Source organism: Typopeltis vanoorti, chromosome 4, assembly GCF_054136105.1.
Source record: "Typopeltis vanoorti isolate ZY-2024b chromosome 4, IOZ_Tvanoo_1.0, whole genome shotgun sequence".
NCBI classification, from domain to species: Eukaryota; Metazoa; Arthropoda; class Arachnida; order Uropygi; family Thelyphonidae; genus Typopeltis; species Typopeltis vanoorti.
This window is the reverse complement of record NC_143552.1, coordinates 158,181,413-158,200,021: the sequence shown is the minus strand read 5'-3', so window position 1 is coordinate 158,200,021 and position 18,609 is coordinate 158,181,413. Positions and strand designations below refer to the sequence as shown.

The following is an 18,609-nucleotide window of genomic DNA, read 5'->3' as shown; positions in this document are numbered from 1 at the left end:
TTATTATTTGACACCTCCAGGGAGTCCAAAGACTCATCGAGGGAGAGTGTGGCAACAGCATCGAACGATTGGGCCCCTTCCAACTACTAACCGCGCTCAGACTTACTTAACTGAGCTATTAGTAGCAGAGGCTCTACCATTCGACCAACCTTTGCCGGCAATATCATGAACAAATAAGCTAAACAGCAAGGCCTTAGAACAGAATGCTAGTTACCTTCCTTTTTTTGACACAGTCTTATCATATTCAACTTGCTGGTATCATTCAGGGAGCCAAATTTCAATCCATCCAACCACTCTGTTATCTACTCCAATCTTCTTCTGTAGCTTGCACACCAACCTGTAATGTGGTAACTTGTCAAATGCCTTTGTAGGCCAATAATTGCACTATATATGAATTTCCCTTATCCAACACATTCTCTCTTATTACAGATTGCAGAATTCTAAAACAAGACCTTCCTTTCACATATCATACTGATCATTAAAAAGAATCCTATTCTGCATTCTATTCCTAACCAACCTCTTCAGTACCTTTGCTACAACTGCAGATATAGAGACTGGTATGTAGTTCTCCACAAGCATGGTCTTCCCTAGGACCATGCTTGTGGAGAACTCTTCCCATCAAGAATCTCTGTAAATAATCAAGTCAAGAGCAGAGCTAACTCTTTCACACATTCTTTAAAAATGCATGGGAATATGTCATTTATTTTCACAGCCTTATTAACATCTAGACCAAAAATCACTTAATATACCTCTCATTTATTCACTTTTAATCCTCTTATCATTTACCTTTATTCTACGTGTTGAAAAGCATCATTTACACTAGTATGATATATACTGGTAAATTGCTCATTAATAATTCCACTACATCCTTTGCCCCTGCTTACTATACTCTTGTAACAATCCACCATTATCACATTTCCCTAATTATTGACATAGCAGAGGACTCCACACATCCACACACATGTGACAAGCAGAATTCCTTTTGCTATGTTTTGCTTTTCACACCCACCTTGCCTGCTTTCAGTGTTTCTCCATTCCTCTCTTACTTTATTTGTTTGGATAATTCTTGGTACACAGTCATATTGCTTGTGTCGGATACTGCTTAATCAATTCTCATGCCCTGTTATCCTCTTTTATCAGGAGCTTTTCCAGCATTGTGTGTGATCCCAGCTGAATACAGAGCTTATAATATTTATTGTGATGATATTTACTGATCACCTAAACAATGAATATTTCTGAAAGAAAAACTCAATCATCTTCAGTGAAACAAAGACTACAAACTAATTTAACCACCTAATATGGTTGAAATATATCAAATAATTTATGAAATTTTTCATCCATGTATTCATTGACTTGTAAATATGTCATGGCCAATGTGGTAGTTAAAATGAGATATGCATGTATAACAATTGACAAACTATTCAAAAATGCCACTCACCAAAGATGATATGCAACAAATGTATAACCTTATCCATTACTTTGGGTTTGCTGCATTGATGATATTTTTTATTTAGTGTTTTTATTATTATTATTATTTACATCTGACTTCCGTAGAGTCAGAGACTCATCATGGGAGATACACACTATTGCACGCAATGCTCATCCATGCCTTAAACTGATTCACTGTGTCTACATTCACAACACATTCAGGCAATGCATTTCATTCACCAACCCAGTGAACTCACTCCTCTGCTCACACCCTCCTTATACAGTTTCCAGCAATGGCCTCTTGTTCTACCCATGTCTCCCATTCTGTGATAAATCTCTTCCATGTCAACCTAATAACCCTTGACTAGCTTATATGTTTCAATCATCCTCCTCATTCTACTCATAAGGCTTTGCAATTTATATTCTCTCAATTTGTCCTCATACTCCACCTTCCAAAGCACCAATAAGAGAAAATTCATAAGGCCTTTATGAATCTTCTCTAGACTCTTTCTAACAGATCCTCATCACCATGGAAACCCCCATGACCAAATCTGTGCAATTCAGAATCTGATTTGATCATCTTGAATTAAATTTCTTATGGAGAAAGAGCCAGCCTCCATAGCTTAGTCAGTATAGACAAAGCCCTTTGGTCGAAAAGACCTGGGTTTGATTCCCATCAGTGATGCGAGGAACCTTCATCTGGTCTCTTTCGACTGAAGGTTTATTCAACAAAAGTCGGGTTTTTTGTCCCCCAGAACAGGCAAACCGGCCCCGTGAATACATGACATGACTACAGACATGGGACACACACCAGGAGGCATAGGACTAACCACCTTATCCTTGGGACAGGTATGGTTTGGAAGGGCTTAGGACAGCTCCATAACAGGCCATTAGGCCTAATACGAAAAAGGAAGAAGAATGGAGAAAGAAAACACTCTAAAGGTTATATTTTAAAGGTTGCATACATATTGAACCATGGAATGCATTGCCTGATGGAGTGGTGAGAGCGAGAACGGTCAATGAGTTTAAGGAGTGGTATGATAGGCTTTGTGTTTCTTAGGAAGGACCTCCCACGATGAGTCTTTTGACTTCATGGAGGCCTGAATAATAATAATAATAATATAATACAAAAAACAAAAAAAAAACACTTAGATCATCATCCTTGTTAGGAGCATGGTATCATGTAAACATTACTTGGGAGAGTTAATTCCTGTCAAACAGTCTTTGGCTTTTAAAAAGGATATTACTGTCATATTATAAAAGGATAATTGTCTACGGGGAGGGGTATTATCATTCTGTTATGGAAGAAAGGTTCCTTGAATAGTTCGAGAATTAAGGCTGCTTTTACTGTGTGTTGTAGGTCTAGACTTTTCCACCTTTGAAGAGCATCTCTGTAAAATGTGGTCAGTTGTGTTGGCACATGTACAGTTGTCATTCTTAGAACAATAGAGGGGGAGAGACCTCTGGTGGTAGAAGAGAAGATCTATTCTGCAGTTTGTTTATGTTGATTTTCATAATGTTGGCTGTTCATGAAAAATAGGGTATGGATGGTTATCTTGTAGTTGACCAATACCAAAGTTCTGCCCTCCCATATGAAGAAAAGAGAGAGATTCTTGTAGGAGAGCCAGTTGGTTTTATATAAAGTGCCATATAAAGTAGTATATTTCTGATTGTATTTTCTTGATAACATGTTCTGGAGGAGCTAGTTTTAATGTATGCCAAAGGAACTGGCAGCTATTTGATTGATAATTATTGCTCTCCCTCTATAGGAGCTCATACCATCCACTCTTTTAGTACTTGCTTGAAATGTTTCTTAAGTATTTCCCAGTTCTTATCCACATGAGAGTATTTCCTAACTGAATTCCCAGTTATTTGTTTTTCTCATCAGACCAGTGGCCAGACGTAGGAAGTTGGTTCGGCTTCTCCATTTGCTACAACACAGTCCTGTGGTTTTATGTGTATTTAGTTTGGCTCTTGAGGCTGCTTGATATTCTTGGTATGCTGCTTATGTGTTGGAGAAATCCTCATCATGATGAGCTATTAACAGTAACATCATCAGGTTATTCTGCAAGGTTAGAGCTTGGTAAGAGAGATTATGATAGGTTGGCCTAAGCAACATGTTTACTCGACATAGAAAGGATTCTATAGCAATTATGTAAAGGGGACCAGAATGAGGACAACTGTGTTTATTGCCTTTGCTGTATGGTATAGATATGGTGAGCTTGTTGTTTATCTTTTTGTAGAAGTGAGCGTTAACATATAGTATCTTAATGGCTTAAATGATTCCAGCCCAAACTGAAGGCTTTCAAGAAACTGAATAGGTAGGAATGTTCAGTATGGTCAAAAGCTTTTTCTTGGTCAAGTGTTACAAGACCTATGTGTTCACTGTTTTGATAGTATACTTATCAGATCATTTATGAGGTGTAGGTTTCATGGATGGATCGCTCTGTAATAGAATAGCTCTGGTGCCTGTATATTAAAAGCCATTCCAGTAGACTCTAGCTCATTCAGAGTGAGCTTTAGTCTGTTGGCAATAACTTTTGATATTATCTTATTACAGTCGGTTCATTCATTTATTTCGTATGGTGATGCAACGGCCGTGAGCCCCTTTTATGGGGAGGTACTGCACCACCTCAATCTCCCCTATTTTTATCTGGCTTCGGGACCGGCATAGCTGACAATTCAGACCTATGGCTGGAGGGATTGTCTTAAGTATTCCTGACTGTATCCGCATGTGTTAACTGGGTGGTTTGCCTGCTTGCAAGATGAAAAACTCTAGATAAACTTGGGGACCGGCTAACTTGGCTATGGCTGAGGAAGATCCTTAAGCTCCTCATGTCGTCGACAAGAACCTAGGACACTCCTTCCCCAGGCATATGGTTGCGAAGCACATAGCCACTAGGCTAACCGCGCGGACATTACAGTCAGTGATTATAATGGAGATGGGTCACCAGTTTCCTAGTTTTGTAAGGCCATCTTTCTTTGAGATGAGCTTAATGATTGATGTTGTCATACTAGGTGAGAGGCCATTAGTAGTTGCTTTGATATATAATTTATGGAGAGTAGGTCCAAGCTGCTTCCATAAGGACTGATAAAACTCATTAATAAGCCCATCTGTGCCCAAAGATTTATCTTTTGTTAGAGAGATGCAGGCATTTCTCAGATCATGTGATTGGAAGTTCTGTTTTATGCTGCATCGAGAATGATAGTTTTTTACTAGTGGCATCAGCGGATGTTGCATTGGTTTTGTATATATTCTTGTAGTACTGTAAGAGAGCCTGTGTAGCTCAGTGGATGTGGCGTTTGCACACCACGGCGCTTGGCCGCACGAAGGAAGATTTGGTTTCGAGTCTAGTCGGCGACTAGAGGAAATTTTTCTAAGCCTTTTTTCGACCGGTTCCCGAGTTAGTCGATCTCTGGCACAGGCAAGCGGGTTTTTCCTCCCGGAAACTCGGGTTTTTCGTCCCGGAAACTCAAGAAAATCGACCGTAGAACCCACATTATTTCAGACATTAAATATATTGTGTTAGAGTTAGGGACCACGAGATGGCGGCACATTTGAGCCGTCTCTCTTCACTGTGTACCACTTAATTAGTGATAGCCTTGGGCCATCTATCTCTGATTGGTACCAGTGGAGATTGAACTGCCCACTCAGTCTCCAAAAGTTAGATAGGGCTAAATGGCCTCGCCTACTCCCTGTATATGGGAATAAAAAGGCGTTAGTTGATTTTTTTTTTTAGCTGAGTACTGTAAGGTCTATAGGAGGATTTCATCATGATTGTCTGTAATGCTTCCACAATCTGTTATTATAGCAGAGCTGTTGGTGAACTCTTGTTGATGTTTTTCTAATGAAAAGAAATACTTTTTGGGTGCATCTGAAGTTTATGTGCGTATGTCATATAGGTCTTGTGGCCTCTTGTGCATGAGAGAGTGATATATATATATATACACACACACACACACACACAGTAATACCCAACTTACGCTACCCTGACTTATGTGAATCTGGAGTTATGCGGTTTCTTTTATGTACGTATTCCCGTTCTGCTTCACCCTCACCACTGGTCGTATCTTTCCGGCGCCGGCCACATTCGCCAGTGTCGCACATGCTGTGAACAAGCACTGACGTGTTTCGCGTTGTCTCCATTCATTTTTATAGTCTACAAACCTTGCTATTGTTTAATGCTATGTTCTTCTTGATAAAAATTTTATCACATAAAAAATAATCATGTCATCCAAAAGAAGCAAGTTCGATTCTTCTACAGCTAGCAAGAAAAGAAAAACATTGACTTTGGAAACAAAACTCAACATTATTAAGAATTTTGAAGGTGGAATGAAAATTTGTGAGTTAGCAAAGAAGTTCGATCTACAGGAATCCACAGTACAAACAATCATAAACAAAGAATTCTCGCTGCTGTGAAAAATGCCCAATCATTGAATTCAAGCATAATTCGTAAACGTCATGGGATTATTGGTGAGATGGAAACGATGCTTAAATTATGGTGTGATAATCAAGTGAGAGTAAAATATTGTCCACTTGATCAAAAAACAATATGTAGCCAAGCCAGGCTGATTTAATTCTATTCTAAATCTAATTGCCAGGCAATTAGATTTAGAAGTTGACAGTGAAGATGTCAGTGAGCTGTTAGACTCACATAACAAGTCACTTACAATTGATGAACTCATAGAGATGTGTGAGCAAAGTGCTTCTGAAGAGACCAAAACCTCAGATCCAGTTCTACCAGAAAAGCACATGACAAGTGCAAAATTAACAGAAGGTCTCAGCTTAATTAAGAAAGGTTTACAGATTTTGGAGGGCATAGATTTTAACGAGGAATGAATTGTAGCCACAAGGCAAGGAATAAAAAAATCATTGGCTTGCTATGAAGAAATTTTGCATAACAAGAAAAAGACATTATGCTGTCAGAGGAATCTATTAGATTTTATGAAACCATCGACATCGAAATAACTTTCTTTTTTTTATGTACAAAACACTACAATTATGATTGTACAGTATTTCTTAAAAAAATAGGTGTTTTTGTAAACCTTTGGTCCTAATTAACTAATGTTTTGTATGTTTGTATATATAAATTACATGCAAAATTATACCCCGAGTTACGCGAATTTGACTTACGTGCATTTTGTTGGTCCCACCTACCGTGTAACTTTGGGGTTTTACTGTATATATATATATATATATATATATTTATTTATTTATTTATTTATTGATATATAAATCTTATTAAAAGATAAATAATGTTTTCATAAAAGCAGTTGTTAGCAAATTGATATTGAAGCAATCTATTTAATGTAAATTATATTTTGTTTTATAGGAATTAATAGGGAAGGAAATTGGTGGTAAACTTCATACAGGACGAAGTCGAAATGATCAGGTTAGTATGGATAGTTTTCTAAAATTAACTGGGTGAATATGCTTAGAAAATTATTGTCTAACTTGTTTTCCTGATATGATAAAGCAGTACTACTGTATAAAGTTAGTGTTGAAAGGGAAGCATTGAATTCTCGACATGTTTAGATATTTGCAATTCGGTTATGATACGGAAGATGTTAGTTAGAAATAGGATAAAGGACTGAGTAGAAGAGAATGATTAAGATTCTCTATGTAAACCAGCACAATTTTGTTAAGGGGAGATCATATTAATATTTTGGTTATATGACAAAGTTATAATGGTAATTGATTCCTATCAGTGCAGTAAACTCTCCATTCTGAAGAGTATCTGGTGGGGTTTTGCTTCAAGACCTAATCAGGCTAGAAATTTCAGAGTGAGATAGAAAGAGAGAGAGAGAGCATTGAAATTCAGAGGTAATGTTGTGAAAGTAGTGAGAATGACCTGGAAGATAATGGTAATATTGAGGATACAAAAGTGGGCGAATAAGTAACTAATGGTGTTCTTATGTCATAATGACCCAAGAATAACATACACTGCTATTCTTGAGTTATTCCTCTCCTGTATTTCTCTTTTTTTCTCTTATTTCTGCATGCCTTCAGCCTATCCTCTTAATGAACATTGCATATTCCTGGTATAATTTTTTTAATCTGGCTCTGCACCCTCTCCAAGATCACTTCATCCCCTTCAAATCCTGGTGACCAGATCTGAGCACATCAAATCAGATGCAGTGTGATCAAAGCTTTGTACACTTGATGGACAAAATATTAGAGATACTTACCTAATAGCATATCAGTCCTCCTCTAGCATGAATAACAGCCTGTATGTTCTAAGGCATTGACTCCACCAGATGCCGGAGGGTTGCCAGAGGTAATTCCAGCCATGCCTGTTACAGCATTTTCCACAACTGTGCCTTAGACATCACTCCTGGATACATGGATCTGATGTCTTGCTCTATGACATCCCAGAGATGTTCGATCGGGTTTAAATCCAGGTCCTTTCGGGGGACACTGGATGGTTCTAAACTCAGGTTAGTGTTCCCTGAGCCATGTCTAGGTGATTGCAGCTCAGTGGGGTGGTGCATTGTTCTGCTGAAACAGACCATCGACTGCAGGATGTGCAAAGGCCATGAAAGTGTGTAGATGATCAGCCAGTACATTCTGGTAGCTCACAGCATTTAAGAACCTCTCCAGACACACTAAGGGACCTAATGTGTCACATGAGAAGGTTCCCCAAACCATCACAGAGCTACTACCTCCTTGAACAGAGCCAACCTGGCATGACGGAGCCATGGCCTCATGCTGTCAACACCACATCAACACCTTCCTGTCAGCTTGGTACAACTGATATGGGATTCATCAGACCACATGGCTCTGGTCCACTCTGCAGAGGTCCGGTTTTGATGGTCCTGAGACCAGGTGAGGAGCATGCCCAATGGTGAGCTGTCAACAGTGGTACACAATTAGGACAAGACCTAGCCAATGTTATGCTATACTGTCCATTCGTTGACGCTGCTTGGATCTCTGACATTGAAACTGGATATGATTTGTGGTGCCATTGCCCTACAATTGTACAAGCCTGGACAGTCTATGTCGACCCTAGTCATCAATGACATGTGGTCGGCTACCACTTGCTCGCTGGGTGCTGGTACATTCACTGATGGTATACTCATGGTAGACCCTTGATACAGTTGCTCTTGAAAACTCTAGGGTTCTTACCACTTGGGCAATAGAATGACCTATCTGTTTTGTGCAGATAATATGTCCACGATCAAAGTCGCTAAAATCATCACATTTAAGCATGTTTGTCAATTGCAATACACTGTTGGGAAGCCCTGATATCGGGACTATTTACTGTCTGCATTTGGTTTGGGTACATTTCACTCTGTGTGTGGGATGCCAGTTTCAACTTCCCATTACACTTATCTCTAATGTTTTGCCCATTGAGTGTATACAATGAGACAACCACCCTTTTATCTCTTGTGGTCAATGTCCTCTTCAATATTACAGTAATTCTCTGAGATGTTTTCACAACCTTTGCAGTATGTCCTCTGACCTTCAAAGTTCTATCTACAGTCACCAAGATCTCTTGCTTCCTTCACTTCTTTCAGTATAACTCCAACAAGTTAGTGTGAAACATACTATCTGTCGATTCCAAATTTCAAAAAATTTACATTTTGTTTCATTAAAGTGATATCCTCATTCATTTGTCCATCTTTCCAGCTTATCGAAATCTCCTGAAGAGCCAAAACATCAGCACTATTATTAATAACTCTCCCAAGCTTCACATCATCAGCAAACAACTGAATCTCCCAGTAGTCTGTGACAATATTATTATATCAGTGATATTATTAAAGATTGAATAGTAGTGGTCCCAGTATTGAAACCTGTGGAACCTTTCTCTTAACCTTCCTATCTGTTATCAGTATACAACTCTCTGTTATCAGTCAGAAAGCCAGTTGCTTATCCAATCCAATACCCTGATATTCATACCAATATGCTGCAACTTAAATAACCAACCTGTAATGTGGCACCCTGTCAAATGCTTTTCCAAAATAAAATAAAAAAAAGAGCATATGCTTTACCCTCATTCACTGCCTCTTGTTACTCTATTGTAAAGGCAACCAGATTACTGAAAGAGGATTGCCTTTTAACAAGTCCACGATCATCATCATCATACGTATCAAGGATTTAGGCCTAGTATGGCCTGTTCCGGCCTTAGAAGTCATCGTTGAATCGTTTAAGAGGACGTCCTGGTTTTCTTTTTCCTAATGGCTTGTACTTTAAGGCTTGTTTTGGTAATCTTTCTGTTTTCATTCTTTGAACGTGTTCCATCCATCTATGTTTATATTTTTTAATTTTTTCAATTACTGGTTCTTGGTTTAATTCTTTCATAATATCTTTGTTTCTTTTGTGATCAAATAGGGTATACTTTGCAGTTTTTCTCATAAACTTCATTTCTGCTTGTCTTTTTGTTTTATTGTCCAGATTTCGCTGACAAGTCCATGATGGCCTGCATAAATAATATTGCCCTTATCTGCCCAATTCTGTATTTGAGTTCTTACTGATTTCTCCAAAATCTTAACTCCAGTGAAAATGCAAAACAGGCCTATAATTTGATATTGCACCTCCTTTCTGCCATCACCTTTATGCACTGGCACTATCTTACCTTCCTTCCACTCTCCAAGAACTTCTCTAATTGCAAGATTTTTCTTTAAACTGCAAGTTAATAGCACATTCAGTTCAACAGAACATTCCCTTAAAACATGTGGTAAAATTCCATCTATTTCACCTGCCTTACTGATATTTACATACTCAGTATCCAGAATATATTCTCTTCTTTGACTTCACCACTCCTTATTCTTCTAGAAATAAAGCCTGCTCTACCACGATGAACACTCTAATAAAGTGATCACTAAATACGTGTGGACAGACTTATGTGTTCGTCGAACATGTTGTTTATTATTTTAACGGTATAATAGAACACAGAAACTAAGTAAATAATTAATTTATTAACTTGATGCTGGTATTTCGCTGGTATTATAACCAGCATCTTCAGAGCACAAAAACACTGTTTGTCACAATACGCGAGACTAAAACAACATGGTGTACTTAAACAAAATTGTAGCAGCAACACAAAGACTAAAGTCCTGATTTTGGCACCCTCTATCTTAAAAAAAAAAAAAAAAAAACTATCATACATTACTAGAGTCCTAGAAAAGTGCTAGTTTTTTCTTAATATGACTGTCTCCCAGATCTTCGGCAAGTTAATACAGCCATATTTGTTGAGATTTGGAGTGTGTTTTAGGGCTTCTGTCGCCTCTCAGAACAATCTCTCTGATTTATACGGGTTTCTGTGTAGTACTTTTGTGTTTTTCCAGTTGATCCTGTGTGCAGGGGTATCCAGAGCATGGTCTGCTAGGCCCGACTTCCCATAATGATAATTCCGGACGTATCGTTTATGTTCGCTGATGCGGATATTCACAGTTCTTCCTGTTTGACCGTAGTAGGCTTGATTGCATGAGCAGGGTACTTGGTAGCCTCCTGGATGTGATAAAGGAGGAATACTGTCCTTGGGTGAGCGGATGAGGGTGACTAATTTGCTACATGATCTGAATGTAGTGCGTAGTTTGTTTATTGAGAATTCTTGAGATCTTTTCGGATGTGCCTTTAATGTAAGGGATGGTGACTGTTTTGTTGTTGTAGTTCTCTGTGGTGGATGGTGGGAGGGGTTTCTTAGGAGTGTTTAGTATTTTGTTTATTTTATGTGGATTGTTCTATGTAAAAGTTGGCTGGGGGGGGAAGGGGGGAGCCCATGGCTGTCCCATCAATTTGTTTGTATATTTTCCCTTTCCATGTGAAATATCCTGCATGTATTGTGAATTTGAATAGTTCAAATATATCAGGGGGGGAAGTGTGACTTCAGTAGATTGAGGGTTTCTATTAGTGGTACATTTGTGAATAGTGAAGTGATGTCAAAGCCTACTATTAAGTCTGAGCTTTTTAGGGTAAGGTGTTGTAAGATGCTTTTTAGGTGTGCTGAATTTTTGACAAAGGAGGGAGAATTGTTAGTGAGAGTGGCTAGTAGCTTCGCTAAATGTCTAGCCAGTTTGTATGTGGGACTATTTATACTGTCCACAATTGGGCGTAGGGGTGTGCCTGGTTTGTGAATTTTTGGTGATCCATAGATCCTCGGTGTTTTAACATGGAAGGGTTTGAGTTTGCTAACTGTGTCTTTGGGCCAGGAAGTGACTTTTTTTTAATAATTTTCGTGCCTTATTCTTTTGTGTGTTGGTGGGATTGCGATCTATAATTTTGTATGTTGACTGATCTTGTAATAGTGTGTGCATTTTGTTTTCGTATTTAGTTGTGTCCATCACCACGGTTGCATTTTCTTTGTCTGCTTTTGTTATGGTAATCTGGCTGTTGTTGTGTAGCTCTTTTATAGCAATGAATTCCTTATGTGGGATATTATTTTTGGGAGGCTTGGACTTGATTAGGATGTTGGCCACATCTAAACGTATGTTGTTAGCTATTGTTACGACCAGATATACGACCTAACTCCAACAATAGCTTGGATTGCATTGCTAGTCTCCTCTCATATTATAATTTTTCTCTCCTTACAATACTAGTAACTTTCCTAGACTGAGCCTGATTCTTCATACAGCTGTTCTCTACCTTTCTCTTTATGTGTCTCCCATAATCGCTTTTTTATCTGCAGTTCTGTTTTAATTTCTTATCATCCATTCGTCTCAAAATTGCTTTAACTTCTTCACTCAAGGTATACATCTGCAATTTTTATCAACAATTTTTTCTTCAGTTTTTCCCATGCACTAGCGACCTCTTATCCTTCAACTTCTTTCATCCATTGTACTACTGAAAGCTGTTTTCTACGCATATGATAGTTGCCTACCTTATAATTCCACATAAACTCATTTTGCCGTAATACCTCTACATGCCTATTTATGTTCCAAGTCAGGACTACATGGTCCCTCTCACTGACTGGGGGAAAGTATGACATCTCAGTCAAAATCAGATCCTCTAATGCTATCAACAAATCAATAATTCTTCATCGTCTTGTTCCGCCTCCACCACATGATGCCTAAGATATGGTGGTGAAAGGCAAATCATTGTGCAGATCTGCACAGAAGACAAATAAGGTAAACAGCGTGTATTTCTCAAAAATGGTATGGTGCTGAATGTAGTATATGTGCATGGGAAGATGTCAAGGATATTCATGTAGAGAGGCTGAATAAGAGAAAAGAATGAGTGTGGGTATATAGGAAATATGATATTCTAATAGACCTTGAGGCAGCACATAAATATGAGTAGGGAACATGGTGTCATAACTGACATGGCAGTTGAAGATTGTACAAATGTTCAGAGAGTGTGTGGAAGTGATAGCAAGAAAAAAGTTAAATTAACAATAAAGTGGGTGATAATGATAAAATTAATGATAAATTGGGCAATAATGATGTTGAAAAACTGAGTACAATTAATGGTAAGGCGGAAAGTGGGGTTGATGGCGAACAAGTTTGTGTGAGTGCTGATAAAATAGTGAGACTGAATGATACCAAAAAAGAATATGCAAAATTTGAAAACTCAGTTGATGAAGGTGAGACAAGAGATGAGGTGGATGCAGAGTGAAATGAAGAGAATTGGAGATATGTACAGTCTCAAATGAACCATCTCTTCAAGTTCTAAAAATCCTCCTTAACTTTTCTTTTGGTTGGTTGTAGTAACTCCTCTCTTTTCATCCTGTTCCCTATGTCCTCCCTGAAAATACAATACCCTTTACTGTGGTCTTACTGTGGCTGATAATTTTTGACCAAGTAGAGCTGACTAATGCTAAAATATAATACTATAATGCTATTATCATAAAATTCATTGTTTTTCTTAGCACACTGATACAACATAGCGAAGAAAGGCAGATCATTGCACAGGTTTGCATGAAAGATGAATAAACTAAACACTGTGGATTTCTCAAAAATGGCACAGTGTTGTGAATGTAGTATGTATGCGTGGGAAGATGTCATAGATATTTATGTAGCGAGGTTGAATAAGAGAAAAGAATGAGTGTAGATATCTAGGAAATGCAATATTCTGATGAACCATGAGACTTGCTTAAATATGAGTTTAGATAGTTTAAATATGATTAGGGAACATGGCATTGTAATTAACACAACAGGTGAAGAGATTGCACAAATGTTCAAAGAGAGAGAGAGAGTGTATGTGTGTGTGTGTGTATGGAAGTGATAGTGAGAAAAAAAGTTCAATTGACGATAAAGCAGGCAATAATGATGTTGAAAAACGGAGTGCAGTTAGCAGTAAGATGATGAGTGTGCTTGACAGCAAACAATTGTGTTTGTGACTGGTGATAAAATAGTAAGAGTGAATGATAGTGAAAAAAAAGATTTGAAAGCTGAGTTGGTGAAGATGATGCAGATGCAGAGTGAAATAAAGAGAATTGGAGATGTGTATGGAAGAGTGAAGAAGACAAAAACAAATGATGTTGGTGTGAAAAAAAGGTAATGAAAGAACCTCAATTGGTATTGTATGGTGATTCTATTATTAGAAGTATGGTAAACAAGAACATGCACAAGATTTGTTTCCCAGGAAGTAAAATGAATAGAGTTAATGAGGTGTTGTATATGAGGAGTGAGCGAGCAGAGAAGTTGGTAGCACTGACAAACGACTTAACTGGGAACAAGAAGAATGTAAAATTGGATATCAGGAGGCTGTTGAGAAAGATAAAAGATAATAGTGTGATAGGAAAGATAGTCAGTGTGTTGACCAGGTATGACAGTGATGAGATGAGATGGAGAGCAAGAATTATGAATGATATGTTAGCAGAAATGTGTGAAGAGAAATGAGTGCAGTTTGTTACTGTGTGGAATGAGTTTGAAGGAAGAACTGAACTGTATAAGAGCGATGGACTGCATTTGAATGGTTTTATTGTGAGTCCTTTGGAGAGACTGCTGCTGGAAGGGAGAGTAATGAGTGAAGAGAATGAATCTGAGCAAGTTAGAAGTGATGTTAAAGAGCAGGCGAGTAAGCAAGGAGAGATTAAAGTGGTGCTTATAAATGAAGAAATGGGTAGCATGTGTGTAGAGAAAACAAGTTTACAAGACAGACAGATAAGTGAGGGAAGACTTCAGGGTGGACAGGAGAACACAGCGTGAGAAATGTTGATGCTCAAATAAAATATGAATGCATGTATAGAGAAGAAGAAAATGGGATGGCCTGTAATGTAGGTGAGAACAGTTGGATTTGAAGAAGGTTCTAGGATGAGTAAGGAGAAAATGAAATGGCTCGAGAAAGGTATGGAAAAGTCACACCTAATAAGTAGTATTAGTGAAACTTGTTATAGATACAGGAATGAGTGTTATGTTTATATACGAATGCTAGAAGTATGAAACAAGACAAACGAAATGGTTGCATTGATTTAGTTCATTCACTCAAAAATAGTTGGAATAAGTGAGACATGGTTGGATGAGGATGACATTCTCACAGGAATAGAGATAAAAGGTTATGATATATTTGTTTAAGATAGAAAGGATAAAAAGGGAAGTGGAGTGCTATTCATGATAGAAAAACAATTATGTTCATACAAGGTAGAGATGCAAGGAGGTAATAGTGGTAGTGGTTTTGAAGCAGTATGGTGTGAGATAGAGGTGAATAAATGAAATACTTTGTTGGATGTTGCAAATAGACCTGAAAATATGGATGATAGTAGGCAGGAAATGTATAAGCAAATTAGCCAAGCAAAGGGGAAAAGAATGATCATTGTGGGTGATTTTAATTATGGCAATATAGATTGGGATGACAAGAAAGCAACCAGAAGTAAAGAAAATGAGTTTCTTTAGTATTTGAGGAACAATTACCTGAGGTAGTTGCTCCTCAAGCACACCAAAATTGAGAGTCATGGATTTGATCATCTCATCAGATGATGTTGCTATAAATAAGGTATCAAATCTCTGTCCAGATGGTGAGAGTGACCATGAAGTGATTACACCTATGTCGTTGACAATGACATGTGAGGACTTACGTGAGAAAACGGTATATGTGTGGAACTCCAAGGATGATGATTATGAGAAGCTCAGGCAGCTTGCAGCTGTAGCATGGAATGAGGAGTTGGATGGAAAAGAAATCATTGCTGCTTGGGTGATATTCAAGAACTATTTAGTAGAAGCAGTGCCAGAATGAATACCCAAGCTGATGCTTGGGTATTCATTCTGGTACTGCTTTTTTCAAACATCCTTTATCTCCCATGCACCGTTAACATCTTTCCCCTTCAGATTGTTATGCCATGGCACTGCTTCAAACTGGACCCTCAGTTTCTCATAATTATCTATTTATAATTTTATATATATATATATATATACTTCTTAGCTGAAAATTTCAATGTCTTGCCATTCCCCAAGTTAAAACAGCATGATCACTCTCCTCATTTGGAGGCAATGTTGCTGCTTTGGTTATTACTAAGTTCTCTGATGCTGTCACCTGATTAGCACTCTTACATCCAAAGTCCTCTCTATTACATGCTGTCTCAAGCAGTTTTCTCTTAGCAGCTGTATAAATTACATTTCCTTCTCCCCCCCCATGACTGTTCACTTTCCAATCAGTGTCTTGATTGTTGAAGTGCCCCATTGTAACTATTTGAGCTGTACTAATTGCGTAATTTGCCACTGCATGCATCCATATTATTCCTTACATACTCTGGTTTATAGTTGCATTTAATTATATTTCATTCTGTCTCCTGTATCTCACACCAGATCATCTCAAATGCGCTACCCTCTGCTTCCCTGTCTTCCTTCTGAACTTCTCTTTTCAGGTATAATTCTTCTACTATCTTTAGCAAACCCCTCTGCCAATCCTTTTCATTCTGTTCTCTGAAAATACTACACTTATTATATTCTGTCCTTATGAATTTCCTATTACATTGTATCCCTAAGGATACATCCCTATTACATTCTGTCTCTAAGGAGCGCTTAAGACTCAAACCTGTATAACTGAGAGGAGACATTCACATAGTCTTTAAAGGAATGCAGAGAACCACCCAGGGCTTCTGATCTAATGTCCAATCCTCACTTTCTCATGGTGCACTCTGTTAGGTATCTACCTGGATACTGAACAAACAAGGATGGGCTGCCAATTTGGGATTTAGCCAACCAAATTGTATTTTTATTGGCTTAAACCACAATACAAAATGATGATACAACATGACAGAATTTCATACCGTCTGGGTCATCACACAATTAAACAAGGGCCCCCATTGTTTTCACCAGGGCAAACAGCGAAAAGTCAGCTACTGGAACAAATCTTAAAACACACCCCAACTCAGCATCACCATAGTTCAAGATCGGTAACTATCAACATAAGAAGCCTGAATGGCAAAGAAATGGAGCTAGCTGAGGAATAAGATAAGTACCAGATCAACATAATAGGGGTGACTGAAACAAAAAAGACAAAAACTGGTGCGATCTTTCTGACATTTAAACATATAAAGGTTAAACAATATAGGTGCCACTACTGAGCCCTGTGGGACCCCACTTCTAATCCTTTGTGTCTTTGAAACTGCCCCACCATACACAACTCTGTGATACCTATTGGACAGCCAATCCGGAATCCAGTTGGCATTCAAACCCATGTGCTGCAACTTAAATATCAGCTTATCATGTGGCACCCTGTCGATTGCCTTCGCTAAATCAATGATATGCTGGCTGAAATTTGTGAGGAGATGGGAGTACAGTTTGTTAATGTGTGGAATGAGTTTGAGGGACGAAGTGAGCTGTATGAGAGTGATGGACTGCATTTGAGTGGTTAGGGTGTGAGTCACTTGGAGAGACTGCTGCTGGAAGGTAGAGAAGTGAATAGAGAGAATGAATCAGATTGAGTGGGAAGTGATGTGAAAGAGCGGGAGAGTAAGACAGGAGGGATTGAAGAGGTGGTTATGAATGGGGAAGTGAGTGGTATGAGTATAGAAAATGAGAGAATGGGTGTGCAAGAGGAGCAGGGAAACGGGGACACTCAGGGTGGACAGGGGTACACAGCATGAGAAAAGTGGATGCTCCAAGAGGCGGTGAGCATGTGTAGGCAGAAAAGGAATGGAATGACCAGGGAACAAGAGGAAACAGTTGGAATTGAAAAGGGTTTTAAAATGAAGAAGCAGAAAGGGAAATGACCCCAATTGAGCATGGAGAGATCACATCGAGTGATCGAGTGAATGGCATCAGCGGAACTAGCTGTAGATCCAGAAATGAGCTGTTATGCTTGTATTCAAAGGCTAGAAGTATAAGAAACAAGGCAGATGAAATGGTTGCACTAATTGCGTCTGTTCACCCAAAGATTGTCGGAATAAGTGAGACATGGTTGGAAGAGGATGACATCCTGACAGGAATAGAGATGGAAGGGGTAAAAAAGGGAGGGGGGGTTCTATTAATGATAGAGAAAGAATTATGTCCATACAAGATAGAGATGCAAGAGGGAAATAGGGCCAGTGGTTTTGAGGCAGTATGGTGTGAGATAGAGGTGAATGGAATCAAATACTTGGTGGGATGTGTTATAGACCAGATAATGTGGATGGTGGTGATAATGAAATGTACAATCAAATTAGCCAAGCAAATAAGAAAAGGGTGATCATTATGGGTGATTTTAATTATGGCAATATAGACTGGAATGATCAGATAGCAACTGAAACTGAAGAAAATGAATTTCTTGAGTTTTTGAGGGATAACTACCTCAGACAGTATGTAACAGAGGGCACATGAGGATTGAGGGTCTTGGATTTGGTCATCTCATCAGAGGATGTAATTATAAATGAGGTATCAAATCATCCACCAATTGATGAGAGAGTGACCATGAGGTGATTACCTGGGTGGTATGCCAGCAGTGCGAGGACCTCTGCAAGAAAAGGATATATGTGGAACTGCAATGGGGGTGATTATGAAGAGCTCAGGAGATAGCTTGCAGGTGTAGCGTGGAATGAGGAGTTAGCTGGAAAAGAGATCAATGCAGCTTTGGGGATTTTCAAAAACTATTTAGTAGATGCAATGTCTAAATGTATTCCAAGGGTGAGAAGGTTAAATAAGGTGGGTGTGCGATGGATGAATAAAGAGATTAAGCATGCCATACAGAGAAAAAGGGCATTGTGTAGGCAGCATAAGAGAAGTGGAAATAACCAATTCCATGAGGTCTACAAAGACCAAGCAAGGAAGGTGACTTGGTTGGTGAGAGTAGCTAAAGAGAGATATGAACAGCAGTTGGCTAATGAA

At 38.5% G+C, this 18,609-nt stretch overlaps 1 protein-coding gene across 2 annotated transcripts in view; it reads left to right on the top strand.

Annotated features, from left to right (window-relative positions):
- Argl (Argininosuccinate lyase) overlaps positions 1 to 18,609 on the top strand; it is a 350,034-nt gene that overhangs the window by 77,658 nt on the left and 253,767 nt on the right. For both annotated transcript variants that reach the window (XM_090392053.1, XM_090392054.1), the window contains exon 5: positions 6,762 to 6,821. In XM_090392053.1, coding sequence (XP_090248179.1) covers positions 6,762 to 6,821 — 60 coding nt within the window. The remainder of the gene's footprint in view (positions 1 to 6,761; positions 6,822 to 18,609) is intronic.